Here is a 14126-nt window from a genome sequence, read left to right as displayed (position 1 = left end):
GTCCAAAGCCCAGGAGGCCTGCGCCCTCCAAACTGCCCGGACGAAGGGGAGCAGCCCAGGGCACAGGCAGGATCAAGACACTGAGAGGGGCACTTGCTAGTTGGGGTGGTCTGTTTGGTAAAGCAGGATGGCCCCCCACATGGGGAAATGCCGAGTGTAGGAGCATCGTGTCTGCCGCTCGCTGGAGAGACAGAGGAGCGATGGGGGGTGTCAAGTAGTGCAGCTGAGCCTGCAGAGGTGACAGAGGGTCCCGGAGCCCCTGGAACCAAGCCCTTGTTGAGCCCATAAGAGCAGCATGATTATGATGTGACATCTGTGTTCACAGACATAAAATACCTGTAAGGAACCTGCTCCCCTGTCTGGCGCTGAGAGGCCATGTAAGAGCTGTCAGTCTTTTCACGTGAGAGCCCATCGTCCTTCCCCGGCGCACGCCTGGGCCTTCTGTTGCTGGGACTAGGAGAACATTTGTCTGAGAGTGTTTGGGTGTGAGCTGTAGCACAGATGCCCCCATGGCTCTGACCAGCCACCGACCCTCTGAGCTGCACAAGCCCCTCCCCGGACCCAGAAAATCATTAGCAGCCGTCACAGGGACCCCTGCCCCTGCCCCTGCCCCCCCCCACAGCCGCAGTGGGGGGCTCTCATCCCAGTCCTTGGAGTGTGTGCTGTGTCCGGTGGCCAGACATGGGCCTGTTGAAGGGCGCTGTCCGTGCACTGGGGAGGTCTGGGGCCTCACGCGCAGGGAGCTCTGACCCTGAGGCTGTGCAGACCGCATGGGGGTCAGGTGCTGTTCTCTGGGGTCGGGTGAGCTCCCAGGAGCGCAGCTGGAGGCTGGTGTTCCCACGGGTCAGGTGTTCCATGCGTGTGGGCTTGTGGAGGTTTAGATTTGTGAGTCTCGAGATGACAGGTAGCTTGATCAGAGGCGCCCGCCACCATCCATCCAGGCCTGTCCCCAAGCAGGGACGACCGAAGGGCTGGCTGGCTCACCACACCCCCTCACTGCCACTCCCAGCCATTCCCTGCTTCTCCTGGCGCCACGGCCTCTTGTGGACCTGCGTGTGCCTTTGTCTCACTTCCGGGCCTTGGGCTCTTCGTCACCCACCAGAGCCTGGCACGGGGCCCACCACCGCCCCAGCCACGCCTGCTCCCCACACCCCGGCCGCCAGCACGACCGTGTCAGGACGGCAGCTGGACCACACTCCGGGCTCTGGAGCTGAGCGTCTGTGTCCTGGCCCTGCCCGCCTCCCTGCTATGTCTGGACCTTCCTCTACTTTCCCGCAGTGAGCACGCTCAGTCCCACACAGGCTGGCTCTGGGGGGGCCCCATCTTGCCATCATTCACGTCTGAACCCAAGTGGCACCTGTGCCAGGAGGCCCCGGACCAACATCCAGTCACTCACCCCGACATGCATCTCGTGGGCTCGTCCCTGGATCCCGGAGTCCGGAACAGTGTGCGGCACCAAGTAGGGCTCCTCAGAGGACACCCTTCACCTGAGGGGAGCAGAGCTGCCCAGGCCCCAGGAGTGGAGGCATGTTTCTTGTAGAAACAAGGTCTCATTTTCGTCTAATAACACGCACCTGTTTTAGCCGAAATTTGCTGAGTTTGGATGGACGCCCTTGTGGTCCGCCCCATTGCCCCACCTCACCCTGTGACTTCTGCCCTGTTGTCTCCTCTGGATTCTCATCTGGTTGGCCCTTCTTGTCTGTCTTCCAAGGTTTGTCCATGCTCTTAGGTGGGTGATGCTGGGGTGGAACACCCCTCTGTTGTGCAGCTGTCACACTGTTCGCACACCTGCTGTCGGGGACATGGGCCTCGGATCGCTCACTGGTTCCGCACGCGGCTCTGATGGGGGCAGTTGCACGCAGTTCTCTGGACATGTTTTGGTTTCTCTCAGGTAAATACTTAGGAATAGGATTGCTTGCGTATCTAACTCCTTAAGAAGCCACCAGACTCCCATTTTCTACAGGAACAGATCCACGTCTCCACCAAAACTCAGTATTTTTAGTCCTGTTTGTATTAGTCGTTCTAGTAGGTACAGGGTGGTATCTCACTGCTTTTCCCTAATGACTAGTGATAGTACCTTTTCCTTTCCACATCTCTTCTTCCGTTAGGTATCTTTAAATCCTTTGACCGTTACATAAATTAGGTTGTTTGTCGTCTTCTTAATGAGTTATAAATGTTCTTTACATGTAGTCTGAGGTGGGCTCCTTTAAGAGCGGTCATTTCTAATTCTGATGAGGTTACCCATTTAGTTTTCTTTTGTGGCTCCTAGTTTTTATTTTGTATCTGAGAAATCTTCAGCTAACCTAGAACTAGGAAGATTTTTTCTTATGAAAAATTAAGTCATAATTTTAGCTCCTACATTTAGATCCATTTCTGTGCATGGGATACACAGGGAGGCTCACTTTTCTACATATATACATCTGTTGGGAAGCCTGGGATGCGTTTTGTGCCCCAGTGGAACCTCACACGTACTCTGGACCAGGCTGTCTTCAAATACAAGATGTTGTTAATATATGACCAGATCCAGTTAAATGGGGAAGAACAGTCATTCCAGTGACTGACACAGAGACGGCGGAATATCAGTGACCAAAGAATGCAGGTGGACTCCTGCCTCACGTCATCTACATAAGTTAACCCAAAATGGATCAAAGACCCAATTTTAAAATCTAAAAATATAAAACTCTTAGGAAAAAAAACACAGGTGTGAATCTCTGTGACCATCAGTTCAGCATTGGTTTCTTAGTTCTGACACCAAAAGCGGAAGCAAAAAAAAAAGAACAAAAACAGAAATTGGATTTCATCAAAAGTAAAACTTCATGCAGGTGACACCAGTAAGGAAGAAAAAAGACAATCCACAGAATGGGATAAATCCTTTTATCTGACAAATGATTTGTATCCAAATAATACAAAGAGCTATTATAATTCACTAATGAAAAATAGCCCAGTTTGGGACGCCTGGGTGGCTCAGTTGGTTGAGCAGCTGCCTTTGGCTCAGGTCATGATCCCAGCGTCCTGGGATCGAGTCCCACATCGGGCTCCTTGCTCGGCAGGGAGCCTGCTTCTCCCTCTGCCTCTGCCTGCCATTCTGTCTGCCTGTGCTCTCTCTCTCTCTCTCTGATAAATAAATAAATAAATAAATAAATCTTTAAAAAAAAAAAAGAAAAATAGCCCAGTTTAAGAATTAGGCAAAGGATCTGAACACACACTGCTCCAGAGGCGAGCAGATGACTGGACGCCTGGGAAGAGGCTCCGCGTCCATGGCCATCAGGAAAAGCAGGGAAACGCAATCCACAGTGACCGCCCACCTCCCACCCACCAGGAGGACAGGAAGCGTTTCTAAGAGAGGGGGCGATGACAAACACTGTCAGCAAGGAGACGGAGAAAGCAGGACCGTCAGACGCTGCTGATGGAATCGTGAAAGTGGGCGGCCGCCGCGGGCAGCAGTTGGGCAGTTCCTCTGTGGCTACACGGAGTCCCCCAGGACTTAGCCGTGCCGCTCCCAGGCACATCACCAAGAGAAAGGAGAACGCAGGTGCCCACCTGCATGCGCTGCAGCTTTGTTTCCAGTAGCCAAAAAGCAAAGAACCCCCATGTGCCCGCCAGCTGATGAGGGGATGAACAGAGGGTGTTCCTCAGTGTGTAAAGGAGTGACCACGGACGCTGGCTGCCGTGTGGTCACACCCTGAGAACGTGCACGTCAGAGAGGCCAGCCCCAGAGGACACATCTCGAATGATTCCATTTGTCTGAAATGCCCAGAACGGTGGCATCTGTGGACAGTTGGTCCACGCTCGCTGCCTGCTGCCTGGGGGGCACAGAGAGGTGAAGGGGCAGGAGAGAAAGCAGCAGGGCTTCTACAGTTGGGGTGCGGAGATGTTGTACGGCCTTTCAATACACTAAAATCTCCTGAATTGTGTACGCTTTGAAGGAGTGAATGGTATGTGAATTATATCTCAATTTTTAAAAAGAAATCGTTGAATTAGGCAGACATAAAGTCAAGATGAATTAATCTATCAGTGGACACTCAGGTGCATTTGAGCTCAGGATGCAAGGTTGCCGGTTCCTGCGAGCAGGAGGCAGGCAGGGCGCCCCGGGCCCTTCCCCCCGGGCACTGGGCTGGTAGCCCCGGCGCGTAAACGCAAGGCTGGTTTTCTCCAGTGCTCCTAGAAGTCTGTTCCCTTTGGACCAGCAGCCGTCAACGGCAAAGCAAGTCTCTGGTGTGAAAGGGTGTGACCCCGAGCCAGCGTCCCCATGGCCACCACTGCTGCCAGACACCAGGGGAGCTCTTGAAGGCACACTGCCAGGAGAGTGGCAAGCGCTGAGTAAACCCCGTGCTGAATCACACTGAGGCCAGGCTTCCGGGGGGAGGCTGACGCCCCGCGTGTGCAGAGCCCCCCCATCGCGCAGCTTGTTCCCAGCTTCCCAACGCCGCCTCCCGTCACACACAGTCCTACGTGAAACTTCTGACCACCGCTGACGTGTGCTCATCTGCCTTAGGAGCTGCGTCCCATGTCACGGCTCTGTTCTCCGCAGCGCCCCCTGCACACCGCGGTCTCCCTGCGCTCTGCGGGTCTCCATGCAGCCGCTGCCCGCGGCTCTGCTCTGCGCTCTGCTGCGTGTGCACGGGTGCGGGAGGCCTGGGCGCGGGCCGCCGTGCTGCCTTGTGTAAGAGGCAACTCAGCACCCCCAGGGGCTCTCCAGAAACATCCTGGGTGCCCGGCCTCTTCCTGGTGTCCGAGTTTGTACTTGTTTCTGTTTGTTTTTAAACTAGAGGGAGTGTATCTTTTTGTGAACACTTACCTAAGCCCTCCTTTTGCTAGTGAGGAGGCCCGGCCAGGCTGTGAGGTCCGCCCCGGGGGCTGAGCCCGCGGCGTGTCTGCCCCGCGGGCCCCAGGCCGGAGCCAGCACCCCGCCTGGTGCGGCCGCCCCCCAGCCTGGGAGCTGCCCCGCCGTGCTCACGTGTCCCTCTGTGGGGCCCTGCTACAGCTGTTATTAATTTAGAGGAGCTTGAGGTTTAAAAAGCAAGCAGTGCTTTCCATTTAGAACACTTAAGTATACATTTTCTCATACACACTGTTTCACTGAAATTAGAAACTGGCTGTAAGCTTAAACCAGGCCGAGCCCAGCCTTTGGTCAGAACAGCTTGGTGTTTGGACGTGATCGTGCCCCGTCGGCATCTTTCACACGTGGGTCTGGAGCCCTGGCCTCACACCCTGGCAGCAGAGGCCGATCTTCGGGCCGGCCCTTTAGAAGCTGTCCCTACAAGACCTCCTTCTTGGGGCTGATTGGGCTGAGCACTTGTGTCCTCAGGAAGGTCCTGTCCTCCGAAGCCCTGGGTTCTGATTCCCACAGCTGTCCCGTGAGGCTCCGTGTGGGACACGGCAGGGCTCGCATCTGCCCTCCGCGTCAGCCCGGATATCCGTTTCTTTACCACGTGCAGTGGGAGGAGGGCGAGAAGACGTGTCTCCGACACTGGCCCCGGAGCCCACCGCAGCCTCGGCTGCCCTCCCCCCAGCCCTGCAGTCCGCTCCCCAGAGAGAAGACCTCGAAGCCAGGAGGAATAAGATCAGATTTTTCTAGAATATTAGGTGGAGGGGAAAACCAGCCCTACCTTAGAGTTACAAGCCTAGAAATCTGTGAAATTCCATTTCATTTCCCTCTTTTAGAAAGAGGACCTTCGACTCTCGAGTGGCATGTGATCTCGTGAAGCTGGCTTGGTGGAGCATGCTCCCCGAGACCCCGTTAGCCCAGGCAGCCAGGCACACTTCAGGGGGAGACCGATGCAGAGGTCACCAGGGGCCCCCAGTGGCTCTGTTCCCGAAGTGCAGATGGGCAGGGGCCATCGGGCGGCAAGTGTGAGAATGGACGGGTTGGGAGCGTCTACTGCGGCCGGGGCCTGCTGGGGCTGCCGTTTAAAGGGCTTTTAAGGCCAAATACTAAAGCTGCAGACAACAGCAGTAAGACAGCACTTACTGGTCGAGCATCACCCTGGTGAGCTGCAAGGAACCCTGCAGAGCATGTGCAACTGGCCTCAGGCCACGTATGCCTCGAGAACAGGGCAGACGGAAAGGGCCACCCCAGGGCAGAGGAGGGTCTAGGGAGGCAGCGTGGCCAAAGGCCAGGGAGCCCTGGGGGACAAACAGGTGCAACCGGGATGAAGCTCTTCACTGGGAGGTAGAGGGTGTGGGCACACGGGGGCTGTGGCACAGTGGAAAGATCTAGAACAGGCAGCACCACTGAGCACAAGCGGCAGGAGTGGGGTGGCCAGGATGCCGCATACTGGGTCTTAGACCACAGACGGGCTCCTGCAGGACCAGCTGAGAGGGGCCCTGGTTGCACGCAGGATGGAAATCAAACGCTGAGCCAGTGGGAGGTGAGAACAGCGTTTACTGAACTTACAGAAAGATACAGACAGAGCATCTGGGAGACGTGGAAAGGAAAGGAGGGAGTCTGGTCTTTGTTCAGGGTCTTGGGGCTTTCTACCGAGGACGGTGGTCTGGTGCACATGACCCCTCGGGCCTCCAGGAACCGTAAGAACAAAGACGAGGACCCAGGTGCTATTCCTGGGAGCCAAGGGGCCTTGGCGTCGAAGTGTCTAGCACTGGATGTCTGGAATAGGCATCTGATGGCTTCCAGGCCTTCTCAGCTGGTCCTGCCTTAGATGTGGTTGGAGTCTTGGCCCCTTACAAGGAGGGTGGACACCATCTACATTGCGGCCTGTGTGAAATGGGGGTGCAGGTCCTAGCAGGAAAAAGAGCCAAGAGCCAGTTGGGGAGCAGGCCTTCAGCTTCCCTGTCTCGGGGGACCATGATGCCAAACCACCAGTGCACTGCAACCTGACGACTTCACGACGGATCCTGGCTCCTGTCCCGTCCCTGATTTTTCTGTACCCGTTTCCTCTCCCACAGGAGAAGTACCCAGAAGCCGTGCACCTCCCAGAGGGGGCCGCCTCCAGCTGCATGGTGGTCCGCAGCGCGTGCCGGCCCGGGTGAGTGCGGATGCCCTGCAGGCCCAGCCTCCCCCACAGCAGGCGGCTGCTTGCTCTTGCAAACGAGCATTACAAGTGCTAGAAAATGTCAGCTCCCTTCCAGACACCTTGATGTGTCTGTGCAGCCCTGGGGAAGAGAGCAGGGAGGGAGGGGACATGGGGCACCGGTGCTGGGCTCACTGCAGGGATGGAGCCAGCCAGTGGGGGAGGCCGGGAGGAGCTGGGGCTCTATCCTGACGGGCTGACCTGGGGAGAGGCCGGCGGGCAGAAAGTTCTGGGTGAAGGGAGGACCTCTCTGGGGCCCCGTGCACACACGTGGGAGTCCCCCACCCCCCACTTGAGGCGCCTTCATGGTCTAGGTCAGAGTGCCTGAGGGGCTTTGTTTTCAAACCTCCACATGGAGCCGTAACTTGCCTTTGTTACTCCACATTATTTCCAAAATGAGCTTCTGGCAGTGTGTGGAGCCGTACGGTTCATTCATTCTCGGTGGTTCAACTCTGTCAGCTCTATTTCTGCTTTCTTTGGGTTGTGGGCACTTGGGTCATCCCTCATTTTCCACTATTTCTCACACTCCTGTCCACTCCTCACACTCGAGGACCCAGGGTTCTGTGGCTGGAAGTGAAATTCCTGGCTCCCATCACTGCCGATGCTTTTCGGTCTACGCTGTCCGTTCAGGCTCCACGCCAGTTGGTTTTCCGCAACCTGTACGTCACCCGTATGGCCACACCACCACGTTGTGGGTCCAGAACAGCATCTTGCTGGGTCTTGGGGTCCATTTCCCTCCTCATTCATGTCACACATGCTTTGCTGAGCAGACGTGATGCGTATCCATGCCAGACGTCTTCAGGAGCACATCCTCAGGGAGGGTGACAGGTCACACTTCCCACCTGGCTTCATTCAGCACTTAGGAAGGCATCTTACATCTTTCAGGTTCGAGTTGGTCATCGTTTGGAGGGTGCAGATAGATGAAGAAGGGAAGGTTTTGCCAAAGCTGGACCTTCTCCCCAAAGCACCACAGCAAGGTAGGGGCCTGGCAAGGGGGTGTATGTAAGGACTTACGGTGTCCAACAGTCGCTTGCTGCTGTCTTCTGGTCTTCAGGGCAAGAATCAAAAGGCGAGCATCTCAGTGTATTATTTATATCGGTTTATCAGTGACCAGAAAGCAGAGGCGAGGAGAGACTGTTCCCTCCCCACGTCTGGTGTGTGGGTCCATCCCCATGGTCACAGCAGTCATCGGCTGGGGAGGGAGGGTCTCAGCACGGCGGCTCAGCCAGCCTGCTCTCCCTGCAGCCCTGGAGCTGGACAGGAACCGAGTCCTGGAGACCGCGCCTCGCAGCTTCCGAGCCCTGCTGGGTGTGCTGGGCATCGAAGCCGCTCTCGAGAGCCTGATCAAGTCACTCTGCACGGCGGACTCCAGCTAGTTCCTGGCAAACACGCAGGTGCGTGACCGTCTTCCACAGAGAAACGACACCTTTAGGACACGTTGTCTGTACAGTTTTAGCACATTCTAGATCATCCGTCAGAATGTGGGAAAATAGACAACAGCTACTGCAGTACAAAACGCCAGACCAGCAGCATGTACAGTGCCTAGGGCACCTGGCGGGATCGGCTGGGGGAGCATGTAACTCTTGACCTCAGGGTTTTGAGTTCAAGCTCCACACTGGGGATACAGAATACTAAAGAATAATAATAATAAACTTTCTCAAAAGTTAAGCTTATTATTATTTTTCCTATATTTCCCTATTATTATTTTAAAAATAATAATAGGAATGTCCATCCTTGGATTTAGGGGAGCAGCTGGTCCTACCTCTCACCAAGTCTGAGGATGGAAGCGCCCTGGAGGTCAGCCCCCCCCTTGCCACCCAAGGGCCCCCACTCCTTGACATTCCTGATGCCCAGGGTGACGCACCCACCTTGCCACCCTGCCCTACAGAGTAGAACTCACTCTTCTTGGTCTTGACATCAAAGTGCAGCAATAAGCTTTAAAAACGCAGTGTCATAGACTTTACAACACCCACACCCTGTCCCCCAGGAAGCACTGGCCTCAGCCGTCCCATTTAAAAGGTTAGAATCGGTAGGGGCCGCACTGGAGTGTGAGGCGGAGACCACACAGGGCAGGACCTTGTCGGTCGCCATGTGGATGCTGGTGGTTTCAGCCAGGACGGGCCTCAGAGGGGGCCCAACCCACCTCCTTGCAAGGCCGGGGTGCTGTGCACACCCGTCCTCACTCAGGCCAGCAACAAGGAGCTACCTCAGGCCAAAACCACAGAGATGCTTCCGTCCACACATGTCCCTGCAAGGGGTGTCTCCACAGCCCCCCAACGCCCACAGGTGAGACACGTGTCATTTGAGTATCTTTCTGAACCTCTGAGGGAAGAAGTAAACGTTAGGACAAAGCTGAATAAATTCTAGGAGATCTGGCTTGATTCAAACAAGTATAATTCTCAAGTTATCACAAAATTCCCCACAAAAATTTACAATCAGCAAAATATTCTTATTTTTCATGTAGCATTTTCATACAATACCGTGGTTTTGCTATTATAATCTTATGTTACAATAAACCTTCATTAGTCCCTCAAAACGATGATATAAATAATCTGTACAACCCACCATAGAGTAAAAAACCAAAGCCAAGATTCCCCACAGTTTTCCTAGCAGCCGGGCACACTATGGTGACCCCAACAAGAACCCTCTTGGTGCCAGCCAGGAGTCGCTCATCGCTGCAGGAGCAGAGCTGGCGGCTCCCCCGAAGCACTGGATGCGAGGCGCGCAGCCCCCCAGCTCCCGCGCCGCAGCGGCAGCCACACGGCACGGAACGCCTCGGCTCCCCTCACGTCAGAGAAAGCGCTTGTGAGTGGTGTCCACCCCTGACCTGAGTCCCATGCTCCCTGAAGACCCTGTGCAGAGCAGTGGCCGTGGCACCTCCAAAGAGACGTCAAGTCCACGCAGCTCAGGGCCCTCGTCCGCACCAGCCCCGCATCCCTCTGTGCGGCAGAGCCCACGAGGCCTGTGCGGACCGGGGGCTCGCACGGACAAAGCGACTACATAACTCAGCTGGGAAAGTTCCAGTAGTATCCATGTTTTCTTTCAAGACCAACTGTAAGATGTACGCGACAATTCAAGTTTTCTATGTTAGAGTCTGGTGGCAGGAGATCCAAACCTAGGGTGTTAAGGCTTTTACATCAGCGATTAGACATCAGCCCCGGGTGGGGAGGAGGAGCGGCCCAGAGCAGAAGGTGTGGGGACACCACACGCAGCAGCGCTCAGGTCTGACACTCGTCCTTGAAGGTGTTTCTGCGGCCCTTCCATGCGGGGTCACCCAGACACAGCCCCACCTGGCCAGGTGGTTAAAAAGCAAAAACACTCACAGCCTAAGGTCACCCAACACAACAGAAAACAGCTCTCTCCCTCGGCCTGCACATTCTGTGTTCAAGTTTTGAAGACCCCGCAGGAAGCGCCTAGACCTTCCGGAGGACCAGCGTGCAGTCCTCCCTCTCCTTGTACCTGGCCGGCGTCACGGCTGCGTCTTTGGCGAGTACAGTCTTGGAGTAGAAGTTGACTATCTTGCCGTCCAGTTTGTACTGGTAAGGAATGCTCTCGTAGGGCTTGAGGTCGAGGTCCAGCACGGACACGGAGAAAGCAAACCTGGATCTCGACGAAGGGACAACAGGCCTCTGCTCAGAGCTGGAAGCGAAAGAGCAGCTTCAGGACACATGAACCCCAAATCCTCACCCCTTTCGGGAGACGCACCCCGCCTATGCCCGCCGTGACCCCCCCACACCACACAGACAGGAGGGCTAGCAGGTGAACCCCCGGTCCAAGGGGCCCCTGACCGGGACTCAGCAGTCACTACCCCGAAAGAAGGTCAGCCCGGCCTTTCCTCAAGCCAATGGAGCAGACTTCCCTCCCCCGCCTCTTCCCACATCTGCTACGAAGCCCATGTTCCCTGGGGCACTTCATGTTAGGAGAGCGCGCTCTGATTTCATGCTCTAGTCTCAAATCTCATCTGCAGGGCTATATTTTGTTTCTAAGGCTTAGTTTTGTGGGTTTTCTAAACATCAGAAGTGGTCGTGCTTATAACAGAAAATGAACAATTATTTATATTAAAACCAACCACTCTGAGGCTAATTCTGAATTTTGTACTCAAATCGTGGTGCCATCCACCCCACTCAGCTCTCCGAGTGCTCTCCAGTAATATTCTGCATCCAGCAATGGCTAAATATATAAGAGCTCAGTTTAGCCCAAGAGAAATTCTAGTTTCCCACACTTACTACTCTCGAAGCTTTAGAAAACATCCCAAAACAACACGAATTTCAAAGCTCCTGCCTGGAAGGGAAGACCAATGAGCACACTCCCGCTCTGACAGCTCAGCAAGGCCGAGACTCTTGTTTAACTCCTGTCCCGAAATACCCTCTGTCGGGAAAAGGGAGCCGTGGCTCAGCTGCTGGGCCGAAGCTACTCCCTCCCAAACGGCAGAAGGTCCCGCTTCCAAGGCCTGAGCTCCAGGCAGCAGGGCCCGGACAGCACCTCTCGGGCCCCCAGCAGGTTTCCCACGACCGAGCCGGCACCTGACAAGGTGACACGCACACAGACAGGCATCGCCTGGTACACGGGCTGCCTGTGTCTGTGTGTCCAGCACAAGTTCCGGGGAGCCCAGGGCGCAGCTCCAGTGCCAAAACGCTCCTGGCTGCGCCCCGGAACTCCTGGGACAGGCGTCCCCGCCCGCCCGCATCTGCCAACCAGCCAGCCTGCCCTGCACATTCCCGCACATTTCTCAGTGCATGCCTGTTTGAGGAAGGGCAGCGGGTGACAGCCGCATGCTCTGTCATCAGACAAGGTGGCTCAGTCCAGTGAACGCGCACTGCAGCCACATCCTCCCGGGATCCCAGGGGTCCTCGTCTAAACAGAACCACCTTTTCGGATTTCAGCTACACCCTAGGAACACCCCTCCTCGTTTCCTGTCCGCTCCATGCCCGCCAGGGAGTAGCAGTCCTGGGAATGTTTAGTTCAAAAGCATCTGAGAAATGGGTGGCCGGCAGCCAACGATAAGGTCATCTTGACCCGGGAACACAAGTCAGAAGAATGTGGAACATTCCACAAACACTGGGTTTGGCACTCTGCGCATCAGTGCTGAAGATGCCGTCTAATTAGCAAGAGAAGATTATCATGCTCATCCTGACTTCCTAAAAAAAGGCAGAGGAGGGGACCGGACAAAGAGAACAACGTCCCGGGAGCGCTGCTGCCAACAGGAAGCTCGACAGGGAATGTGCGGTCCCACAGGCCTGGAAGGGCTGCGAAGGCTGGTGTATCAGGACCTCGTGGGGGATATGCAGCTTCTCAGGCCTCCAAGCATCAGTCAGCACACGGCACCTTGAGAAAAAGGAATTTGTGCCACAGGATCCAAGCTGCTTCTAAGTCTTTGGAGTATTTTCTTAGAAAACAATAGTAATCTCTAACAGGACAATCTTAAGATATTCTCGGGAAATGTCTTTCCAACCAAATCACAAGCTTCAAGAGAGCAGCAGGAGTTAGCAAGCCATGGTGGGTTACGAGGTGTCACAGAGCCCACAGACATCAGCCTGGCAGCAGAAGTGGCCTGCCAGGGTGCTGTAACCGCAGGGACACGAGCGCGGGACGCAGCAGGCAGCTCACCTTGTGTCCTGCAGGCAGGGGGAGAGCGCGATCATGATGGAGCAGTCCTTCGCGGTCATGGCCACCCGGTACTGCTGAACCTACGGTGGGATGGGGAGGTCAGCACCGGGCCCGTACCCCCACCACACGCACCCGGCACCAGGCATGGTCCAGAAATCGGCTGCAGGTCCGGGGTTAAGTGAGGAAGCCCCAGGCCAGCCCGCCCCGCCCTCACTGCAGGTAGCACGCGGAGCCTGACTCCGAACACCAGGACGCAGGCTTGTCTTCAGCAAGGCAGCCGGTCTGCCAGCTTGGAAGTCTGCTACCTGGGCCGCTGGGGTGCTAGGCAGCCTGACGGTGCTGAGCCAGGTCTGTTCCACACACGCCCAGCGCGGCCTGCAAAGGTCACACCACCAGCACGAATGATGCTGCGGGCGGAGGGCTGCCAGGCTCGGTATGAACGCCCTTCACCCCCAGAGTGACCCACAACCGGCCCGCTCAGCAAGACCTGTGACAGCAAGGCTGGGTTCAAACCCAAGCATTGTGGCTCTCAACACTGGGCTGGACCACAAACTCTCACCAGCCTACAACCATGTCTGCCAGGGCCGCTGGTGCAAACCCCACACAGCGTGCTCTGGGGACCCAACTCGTGAGGCCGTGTGTGCCCACCTACATGGCAGACATGTAGGTTCTGGAAAGCATCACCTCCGCATAGTCTGGGGCATTTACCCCGCCACCCTTTGATGTCTCACATTATTATCTGAGTTTTTTAGACTGAATAGCTCTCACTTTCACAAAAATAATCATAAAAAAGGAAATGGGCCTTACAGGCTGTCACTGGCCTCAATGTCACGTGCTGAATGATCAGTCTCGCCTTCTGTCTGAGTCCCACTGCACGAAAACGTCCAGTTCCCAGCGCACAACCATGCGGGGCACCGCAGGCCGGATGATGGCTTTTTAGGGGCCTACAAAACCTCTTCTATACTTGGTTCATTTGGCTACGAAATCAAGTTATTTCACAAAACATACAAAAAATTCAGTCCAAACGAATTAAAGAGATAAGCGTTTTTAAAAAGTAGAAAATAAGGCAAGCCAGAAAAGACGAACAAGATCTGAATTCCCAAAGAGGAAGTGTCTGCGGAACACTGTCCTAATACCAGCGTGGAAGCTCGGGACCGGCAGCAATCATAGACGACTGGCACCAAGGCGTCAAGGGCTAGATCCATTTGGAGGCAGGAGCCACAGGATGGCAGCCTTCTGGGACCTTCAGTCCTGCTTCAAAGAGATCACTCACGAAACCTGGGGTCAGAGGACCCTAACTTGCCAGGGTTTCCCTGGCCCCCAGCGGAAACAAAACCAAGAACCTCTCTGAAAGAAGACATTATCCTAGGCCTTGCATTATTTGTAAAATAATTATAAAATGTAGTGATTGACAAACAAGTTAAAATATCCAGGTGAACACCTCCAGGAAACCCCAGGCCCAGGCCAGCAGAGGCATACCACGGATGC

General features: G+C 55.4%; 2 protein-coding genes across 9 annotated transcripts in view; one reads left to right on the top strand and one right to left on the bottom strand.

The window, feature by feature from the left end:
* LOC101689077 (centromere protein P) overlaps nucleotides 1-8699 on the top strand; it is a 227042-nt gene extending 218343 nt beyond the window's left edge. Inside the window, exons 6-8 of the mRNA XM_004766150.3 lie at nucleotides 6907-6986; nucleotides 7917-8008; nucleotides 8277-8699. Coding sequence (XP_004766207.2) covers nucleotides 6907-6986; nucleotides 7917-8008; nucleotides 8277-8407 — 303 coding nt within the window. The 3' untranslated portion in view covers nucleotides 8408-8699. The remainder of the gene's footprint in view (nucleotides 1-6906; nucleotides 6987-7916; nucleotides 8009-8276) is intronic.
* Nucleotides 8700-9408: 709 nt separating this feature from the next.
* Nucleotides 9409-14126, bottom strand: part of IPPK (inositol-pentakisphosphate 2-kinase) — a 46289-nt gene continuing 41571 nt past the window's right edge. For 5 of the 8 annotated variants that reach the window (XM_045064986.1, XM_004766139.3, XM_045064987.1 and 2 more), the window contains 2 exons: nucleotides 12639-12718; nucleotides 9409-10670 (listed from right to left, as the gene is read on the bottom strand). In XM_045064986.1, the coding sequence (XP_044920921.1) occupies nucleotides 10445-10670; nucleotides 12639-12718 (306 nt within the window). In that variant the 3' untranslated portion in view covers nucleotides 9409-10444. The other 3 variants (XR_001181804.2, XR_006601945.1, XM_013063347.2) reach the window with 3 other exon arrangements.

Source organism: Mustela putorius, unplaced genomic scaffold (assembly GCF_011764305.1).
Source record: "Mustela putorius furo isolate JIRA1106 unplaced genomic scaffold, ASM1176430v1.1 tig00003854_pilon_pilon_pilon, whole genome shotgun sequence".
NCBI classification, from domain to species: Eukaryota; Metazoa; Chordata; class Mammalia; order Carnivora; family Mustelidae; genus Mustela; species Mustela putorius.
This window is presented reverse-complemented; position numbering and strand designations above follow the sequence as displayed.